Here is a 9487-nt window from a genome sequence, read left to right on the forward strand (position 1 = left end):
CCGCCACCACGACAATCAGGACGGCATACAAGGCCACCTGATAGACTTACTTACACCAACCTTTAGTACACTTCACCCCACCGGACTCAATTTTAAACAAGGGGTGAATGTGGTAAACCACTGTTATTGTTGTTCACCGTTGTTGTTGTTGTTGCACACTGTTGTATCTATGCATGCCTCAACATGCCTCTGCTGGCTCCGCCCCTGGTTCCACCCACAGGCCCAGGTATAAAGGTGACTGCTCTGCAGCCCCCTGCCTTCTTGGAACCCAGTCAACCACGAGAGGCATGCTCTGTTCTTTGCTAATAAAAGCCTTTTAGTTACTCTCCTAAATCTCCGTCTTTTATGAGTAATTGATAGCACATCACCCAGAACTGCTCACAGTGCTCCAGGTGTGGTCTAACCAGGGTTTTGTGTAACTGCAGCATAACTTTTATGAACTCAATCATGTGCCAGAAACCCCCTTATAGTGTTATATCGTGCCAGCCTGACACTGGTGGGCATTCTAGTAATCACGGTGGTGGATTCAAACCCCACCATGGGCCTGAGAACATAACCTAGGCTGACACACCGTGCAGCACCGAGGGAGTGCTGTGTTGTCAGAGATTTGGATGCAAAGTTCAAGCTAAGGCCTCGTCTGCCTGTCCGGGGGTGATGGCAAAGATCCTACGGCACTGTTGAAAGAAGAGCAGGGGAGTCATGCTGGCCAACATTCATCCCTCAACCAACAAACCACACCACCACCCCCCCCACCCCAAAACACACAGATTGTCCAGTCATTTGCTGTTTGTCGGACCTTACAAAGTACTTACAGCCCAGAAACAGGCCATTCAGCCCAACTGGTCCGTGCCGGTGTTTATGCTCCACACGAGCCTCCTCCCACCCCTCTTCATCTCACCCTATCAGCATACCCTTCTATTCCTTTCTCCCTCATGTGCTTATCCAGCTTCCCCTTAAATGCATCGATACTATTCACCTCAACCACTCCCTGTGGTAGCGAGTTCCACATTCTCACCACTCTCTGGGTAAAGAAGTTTCTCCTGAATTCCTGATTGGGTTTATTAGTGACTGTCTTATATCGATGGCCCCTAGTTCTGGTCTCCCCCACGAGTGGAAACATCTTCCCTAGATCTACCCTATCAAAGCCTGTCCAATCTTTCTTGATAGGTATAACCTCTCAGTTCTGGGTTCATTCTAGTAAATCATTTTTGCACCTTCTCCCATGCCTCGATATCCTTTTTATAATATGGGGACCTTGCTGTGCTCAAATTGACAACCGCATTACTTACAAAACAACAGTGACTGCTCTTGAAATAATCCTTTGGGTTTAAAGAGTTTTGGGATGTGCTGAGGATGTGAAAGGCTCGATATAACTGTTAGCTGTGTCATTGAAACATGTAAGATTCTGAGGGGGATTGACAGGGTAGATGCTGAGAGGTTGTTCCCCCTGGCTGGAGAGTCTAGAACCAGGGGTCACAGTCTCAGGATAAGGGGTTGGCCATTTAGGACTGAGATGAGGAGGAACTTCTTCACTCAGAGGATTGTGAATCTTTGGAATTCTCTACCCCAGAGGGCTGTGGATGCTGAGTCGTTGAGTATATTCAAGGCTGAAAATCGATAGATTTTTGGACTTTAGGAGAATCGAGGGATATGGGGATAGGGTGAGAAAGTGGAGTTGAGGTCGAAGATCAGCCATGATTGAATGGCGGAGCAGGCTCGAGGGGCTGAATGGCCGACTCCTGCTCCTATTTCTTGTGTTTCCTTCCAAGCCACAGGCTTGCCTCTTAAAAGCTGGCACTGACCTATTCACACAGTACTGCTCTTTACCAATAAGTGGTGCTGTTACACGTTAACTGTTGCTTTATTAACAGTTCAGTGAACATTGGGCCGTATATTCCGATCCCTACGGGTGGGTACGCGCTGTGTACACACCCGTAGGGACATCGAAAATGCTGGTTTCAGGCATGCACAGCGCATGCGCTGAAAACCGTCATTTTCGATCTGCCAAGAATGCTCGACAGATCGGATGCCTGCCCTGGAGAAGGGCCTCTGCAGGGGGAGAGTTCCGCTTTCTGGAGACCCTCCGCCCGCAGAAAACCCTTAGAAAGCTTACGCCTGGTAAAAGCAGGTGTAAGGCCTACTTTTACCAGCATAAGAGTTGAAAAAAGTTAAAAAGAAAAAATGTTTTCACTCATTTATCATTTAAAAATACTTTAAAAAAGGTAAGTTTATTTTTAGACCTGTAAAAAACTTTAATTTTTTTTTGAAAAAATTAAATTTTTGTTTAAAATATTTAATTTATTGTAATTTCAACTCATTTTAAAAATGTGCTGTTTTTTAAAATGTATTTAATGTTTTACAGTGTTTTTGGGGTGATCTCCATTCATATATTTGACAGGTCTATCTGTCAAGTGTATGAATGGAGATTCCCTTCTCCTATTGGCTCCCCATGGCCCACGTGATCCCAGGGACGCTTGCGAACCACCTGCGCCCCTGGGATACGTGGGCCCTGCGCACTTGGAGTTGGAGAGGCCCAGGAGCGGAAGTATACGCACCTCGGGAGCCCTCAGGTACGGGCATAGATTTTTTTCCAGATCGGAGGCCTCCGCATGCAGGAAGCCTCCGATCGGAAAATACGGCCCATTATAATTGCACCTGGTCACAACTTAAACTGGCGTTAGGTTTGTAAAAATCAATGTTCTGGTCTAAGTAATAACTGTAATTTTAGTTTCAGCCTTGTATCTGGACCTTGAGTCAAACCTTATTTTATTTAAAGTCTTTGGAAGAAATTTAATCCTAGTGCGTCTCAAATTTTAGAAAAATTCAGTCAAAAAGTTTGATTCCAGAAAAGAATGTTTTTAAAAAAAAGTCAAAATTCACTTCTCACATATGGCTACCAAAAATGTTGAGAAATAATAAACTGGGACCTGAATGATGATTGATTGAGGTGTTGATCATCTGATTCAACTCCCAACACCAGTGGATGCTGACCAGTGTTGGTTTAGTACTGGAGATCACTTTTAGGGTGAAAGGTCATCGACCTGAAACGTTGGGGTCGATTTTAACTCAGGTGTGGGGAATTGTCGTATTCCCTGAATTTCGTGTTTCCCACACGAATCTAAAAGGGTGTGGGAGATTGATGCAATTTTAACTCAATTGGCCAATTGATTTCCAACGTGTGGGAAGCCTTTGCAAATGGGTTTTTCATGACTGAAAGTCCCCTCCGATGATGTCATCATTGCTGCTGCATTTAAGGTCCACAGCAAGCCTTGCTTCTTCTGCAGGCTTCCAAGCTTTCTCCATTTGATGGCACAGGAACCTGCAGGAACAATGGCCACTGGGAGGCCAAGAGCAGCTCCTAAGTTTGATGAGGCAGCACAACAGGCATTGGTGGATGGGGCTAGCGCCCACAGGGAGGTCCTGTTCCCTTCATCAGGGAGGAAGAGGCCTCCCAGTCAGACCAAGACTGTGTGGATACAGGTGGCTGGGGAGGTCAACTCCTTGGGGGTCACACGGGGCACCTGGATGCAGTGCAGGAAAAGATTCCATGACCTTCAGCGCACTGGAAAAGTAAGTATGAAGTTCCCATCACCCACAATCTGATCCCCATTGCCTTTCCTCACCAGCACTCAGCTTTAGCAATCTCTTCCTCCACATCCCACTTGACACTGACATCCATGCACCCTTACCCATTCCCTCTCTCTCTATGCTCACAATCACATAACTATTCCACCATGCAGCTCTCACACTCCCTATCACTCTGATGCTTTGAACACAACTGACAACACACAGGGAGGGCCCTTGGTCTTGCAACCTCACTCCATCTTTGTCTCCTTCTAAGTATCTATGCTATGCAATCTCTACACTCACTCCTTCATTCTCACTCAACCTCCACTTGTCTCCCTCATTGCAGGAAAAGAGAGCTCACAATAAGAGGGAAAGAGCGAGGACAGGAGGAGGCCCACCATCATTAGCCCAGCTCACCCCCTGGGAGGAAGCCGTCCTGGAAATTGTCGGGGTTGAAAAAGATGTGCAAGTTGGGGACGGACAGACGGGTGCATCACAGCAAGCTGGTGACAGAATAGTTTTCCATCTCTCTCATTGACATTGCATGAGTCGCTGATAATGATTGTGAAGCTCTAACAGATGGACTTATGAGCATCTGCAATATGCAATGTGCATGTAACCTTGACCTCACATCTCTAACTCTTTCCTTTACTCCCTCACAGGACCATCGAGAGCCCCCGTCCTCACTGCCCAGGAGGAAGAGCCTGAGCTTCCACACTCCTCAGAGGAAGCTGCAACCTCTGAGGGCGCAGCGTCAGCAAAAATAAGCGCACCCAGCACCAGCGCAGACACTCACACCTTGGTGGGACCTTCGGGACATAGAGTAGTGTTGTCACCTGGTGTATCACAGCTCACAAGTGAGCATCAGCAGATTGTGGAGACAGGGACATCAGTGGAGAGTCCTAGGCGGAGGGCGCAGGACTCTGCCAGCTCAGCTCAGCAGCATGTCGACCCTCTGCCTCTGGGTCCATCCGTAAGATCAGAGGTGATGGAACTCCAGGCACAGATGCAGGAGTGTCTGGCAGGTTTTGTCTCCAGGGTCGCTGCGAGTGTGGAGCGAATGGAGGAGTCCATAGTCAACATGAGCAGAGCCTTTGTGGAGTCATTGGCGCATGAACGCATCAACACGGAAAGGATGGCTACCCACGTGGAAATGATTGCTGCCTCCGTGGTAAGGCTGGCTACGGTAGAGGAGAGGAGGGCTACGGCCATAGAGGAGGTTAGTTGCCAGGGTATGGAAAACATGGCGAGTGTTCAGAATAGAATGACATCTCTTGAGGAGCGATGGGCATCTATTGAACATAGAAACCAGACCTTCATGGAAGTCCTTCTGAGTAGGACTGCCATTGCAGATACAGGTCCCTATGGCCCCCCTGATGTGCAGCAAGGTGCTCTCCAGCCACTTGCAGGCGCGGAGGGGGAGCTGACCCATCAGAGGGAGGTTGGTGGCAGACCTCAAGGAAGTGGGGGCTCCTCTCCAAACGCTCACGCTTCCATGCCACTAGAGGGCCCTTGGTCAGAGCCCCACCGGAGTCCACACCCAAGTGAGATAGACGTCTCAACCCCTGCACAGCCGCAGGAGCAGCAGACTGTTGATGAGCCCTCACAGGCTCGCCACCCCAGAGGATGCCCGCCAAAGGTGTCAAGACAGGAGCAGCAGGAAAGTGATCAAGGGGCCTCCACATCTGCTGAAGCCACAGGGGAACCATTATGAAGGAGCACGTGTAAGAGGAAAATAAAGCACAAGTAGTCACAAGGGTAGTCACTTGGGTGAAATTTTATGTATTGTTAAAAAAAGCCATCAGATGAATTCTGTCAATAAAAAGTCTGATGGCGACTGCTGTATTTGTGGCGTGTGTCATTTCGCAAATGAGACTTTCACATTGAGGACTTAGGATTACTTGCAATTGTCAGTATGCTGGACAAATAGCTAGGAATCCGCAGTGTCTTGGCCATTGTCGATGCTCAGGTAAGAAGCTGCAAGGCTAAAGTGCTTGATTGACTAGGCTAAGCAAATCTGGCCAAGATGAGTGTGTTCCTTGCATCCCGGGCAGCAATGTTCTGGCGTAATGCTGCCACTGGTTGTTGGTCCTCTGCAGGATGGTTGTTTTCGCCCTCCTCCTCCTCATCATCATCATCATCTGAGGAGGGTATGTGAGAAGCCACTTGGTCCTCAGGAATCTGCAAGCCACGACGCTGTGCCATGTTATGAAGTGCACAACAAACCACGACGATTCTGGAGACCCTGGCTGCTGAGTACTGCAGGGCTCCACCTGATCTATCCAGGCATCTGAAGCGCATCTTCAGCAAACCGATGGTTTGCTCGATAATGGATCTGGTGGAAATGTGGCTGGAGTTGTAGCGCTCCTCAGCTTCGTTGGTTGGCCTCCTCAATAGCGTCATTAGCCAAGTCCTCAGGGGATAGCCCCTGTCTCCAAGTAGCCATCCGTGAAGTTGGTCTGGTGGCCTGAATAGCGGAGGCACACTAGACTGACGCAGTATGAAGGAGTCATGGCAACTGCCAGGGTAAATGGCACAAACATGCAACATTTCCTTCTTGTGGTCACACACCAGCTGAACGTTAAGGGAGTGGAAGCCCTTGCGGTTGACAAAAATACCTGGATTGCGATGGGGTGCCCTAAGGGCCACATGTGTGCAGTCAACGATGCCCTGCACCCTCGGAAAGTCTGCCAGATGAGCTAATCCAACAGCTCACGCCGTGACACTTGCTCGATCCTTGGTGAAATGGATGTGATTGTGTGCGAGGTCAAAGAGGGCATCGGTTACCTGCGTGATGCAAGTGTGTGCGGCCGCCTGGGAGATGCCGCTGATGTCTGCTGCTGATCCTTGGATGAGCCTGAGGCAAAAAAGTTGAGTGCGGTGGTGACTTTGACGGCCACTGGTAATGCTTGTCCACCTGGTCCTCTGGGCAGCAGGTCTTGCTGTAGTATTGCGCAGATGTCAGTCACTACCTCTCGCAAAAGTCGGAGCCGCCTTTGGCACTGCTGCTCAGACATGTTGAGGTAGCTGACCCTGTGTCAGTAGACCCTGTTTGGGGGGTATCTCCTGTGCCGACGGGCTTCCAGGCGCTGGCCCCTTCTGGCCTGTGCTGCCTCAGGTGGGTGAGCAGCCTGTCGCTCCTGCTGCTGCTGCTGTTGCTGGTGCTGCTGTTGTTCCTGGTTCTGCTGCTGCTGCGCCTGGTGCTTGAGCTCCTCTAATGCCCAGAAGGGAAGGAAAAAAATGGCTCCCATGCTTCTGACATATGCCTCTGTTGAGGAAGCGCTGAAGGAAGGTGGCGAGAGGGGTTTCCCAGGAGTTCAAACTGGAGATGTGTGTGAGGCTCCAACCTTCCACAGGTGTGGTTAAGCCTGGTAAAAGTTGGCCCAGGCCTGAGACAAAAAATCCTGCCACCTGCAAATGATGGCTGATCAAATCTCTTTTTTAATGGTTGACCAATAGTGCTCCCGCCAGGTTTCACCGTCGTGTTTCCCACCAGGCGTGTTTTACGTGGGAAAAGGGTTAAAAGTGCAAGGAACTGTTAAAATGGCATTGTAGAGGCCATTTAGTGGTGATTAAGGGCCTTAAAGACCAGTCCCGCCTGTTGGATGCGGGATGGATTCAGGACCATCAGACACGCCTGAGTAAAAATGACTCGGAGTCGGGAACCAGGCGGGGGGGTCCCGACCGCCAGTTTTTGTGATTTTAACCCCCCGCACGCCTCCAAGCCCGCCTCCACGGCTCAGTTAAAATCAAGGCCGTTAACTCTGTTTTTCTCTCCACTGATGCTGCCTGACCTGCTGAGTGTTTCCAGCGTTTTCTGCTTTTATTTCAGATTTCCAGCACCTGCAGTATTTTGCTTTTGTATTTGCATTTATATAGCACCTTTCATGACCACCGGACGTCCCAATGAAGTACTTTTTGAAGTGGTAATGTAGGAACCGCAGCAGCCAATTTGTGCGCAGCAAGCTCCCACAAACAGCAATGTGATAATGACCCGATAATCTGTTTTAGTGATGTTGAATGAAGGATAAAAATTGGCCCCAGGACACCGAGGAGAATTCCCCTGCTCTTCTTCGAAATAGAGCACAGAATCCAGGCTGACACTCCCAGTGCCAGTACTTAGGGAGTGCTGCACTGTCAGAGGTGCCGTCTTTCGGATGAGATGTTAAATCGAGGCCCCGTCTGCTCTCTCAGGTGGACATAAAAATCCTGCGGTACTATTTCAAAGTAGAGCAGGGGAGTTCTCCCCGGTGTCCTGGGGCCAATATTTATCCCTCAACCAAGATCACTAAAACAGATGATCTGGTCAATATCACATTGCTGTTTGTGGGAGCTTGCTGTGTGCAAATTGGCTGCCGCGTTTCCTACATTACAACAACTTAAAAAAGTACTTCATTGGCTGTAATATGCTTTGGGACGTCCTGAGGTCGTGAAAGGTGTTATAGAAATGCAAGTTATTTCGCTCTTTCTTCACTGACAGCCCTCTTTTACTCTCTGTACAACTCACTACTCCAATGGAGTGGGCCTTTGGCATAGCGGTAGCATCCTCGCCGCTGGGCCAGAAGGTGTAGGGTTTCGATCCCCGCTCCAGACAGTCCTGGCAAGTGGAGTCGGAGCTCCGGCTCTAAATTCTGGGTTGACATCCAGCGGGATACTTGCGTCCGTGGGTGTGGGTGGCCTCCCCCCTCGTATGGGTTGTGGGAGCCTGTAAAACCCTCCCACCATAGGACTAACCACCTTAATGGCTGGTATGAAGATGGTTATGGTCACGGAAGGAGCGTTAAACGCGGCCACTTCATACAGTTCCCCAAAGGGAACAGTGTGAAGACACGTACGACGACGACTACTCCAATTTGTGTGTGTGTAACTCAGGGGGTATTAGGACCCAGGGGAAGGCAAAAAAACACAGCCAACCAAGCAGTCTCTTGAGCAATGTACAAACACCCAGAGACTAATGTCTACCCAGAATTGTTATTGTAACGAGTTCCCAAATTGAATTGAAATCAGATTCCTTCCACAGTGACTTGTTTTTGCATATCATTAGCACTTCATTCCGTGCTCTCCTGGTGCAGTTGCAGCTTCCTTGCATTTCCAGAGTGTGTTACAGATAAAACCAGACAGCTGGAATAATGTGCCAGGAATGCCCCAATCAATCCCCTTACCTTAACCTGGTCTTGAATGGTGGTGTCCCGGCTCATGGTGCAGAGGGAGGGGGGTTGCGACCCGGAGGATGGGGAGACCAGACGCCAAATCCTTCTCCTGAACGGGCCCTGGCTGCAAAGTTCAACACAAGAGATTTACAACATTCTCTGCTCTTGTGTCACAGACACGCTGGGGCAAAGTGCACTGAACGGCATCACGTAACAATCTCAGCAGCGTAAGACAGTTAGCTAATCCCTTTATTTGCTCAGTGCCGTGTCCCAATCAGCTCCGGGAAACAGAAACACTGGCACAATATCGCCTCTCGGTTATTCTGTGAGTATGAGAACAACAGCTGTGGCTCAGTGGGGAGCACTCTCTCGTCTCTAGAGTCAGAAGGTTGTGAGTTCCTAGCCCCACTCCAGAGACTTGAACACAAAATCTAAGCTGACCCTCCCAGTGCAGCACTGAGGGACAATCTCATAGGACAATCCCCCCATCCCAGGAACCAGTCTTGACAAAGAGTTTGACCCGAAACGTTGACTCTATTTTCTCTCCACGGATGTTGCCTGGCCTGCTGAGTTTTTCCAGCATTTTCTGCTGTTATTTCGGATTTCCAGCATCCGCAGTATTTTGCTATTGTACCAGTCTAGTGAACCTTCGTTGCACTCCCTCTATGGCAAGTATATCCTTCCTTAGGTAAGGAGACCAAAACTACACAATACTCCAGGTGTGGTCTCACCAGGGCCCTGTATAATTGCAGTAAGACACCTTCTCTTAT

The 9487-nt window shown here is 49.3% G+C and overlaps 1 protein-coding gene across 3 annotated transcripts in view; it reads right to left on the reverse strand.

The window, feature by feature from the left end:
- Window positions 1-9038, reverse strand: part of LOC147107892 (arsenite methyltransferase) — a 76492-nt gene extending 67454 nt beyond the window's left edge. The window contains exon 1 of one of the 3 annotated variants that reach the window (XM_086007274.1): window positions 8730-9013. In XM_086007274.1, coding sequence (XP_085863400.1) covers window positions 8730-8765 — 36 coding nt within the window. In that variant the 5' untranslated portion in view covers window positions 8766-9013. Of the gene's footprint in view, window positions 1-8729 lie in introns of all 3 variants that reach the window. The other 2 variants (XM_086007273.1, XM_086007272.1) reach the window with 2 other exon arrangements.
- Window positions 9039-9487: the final 449 nt, after the last annotated feature.

The sequence above is a fragment of the Somniosus microcephalus genome, chromosome 14, assembly GCF_052327205.1.
Source record: "Somniosus microcephalus isolate GS21.2 chromosome 14, FLI_Smic_1.0, whole genome shotgun sequence".
In the NCBI taxonomy this organism is placed as follows: domain Eukaryota; kingdom Metazoa; phylum Chordata; class Chondrichthyes; order Squaliformes; family Somniosidae; genus Somniosus; species Somniosus microcephalus.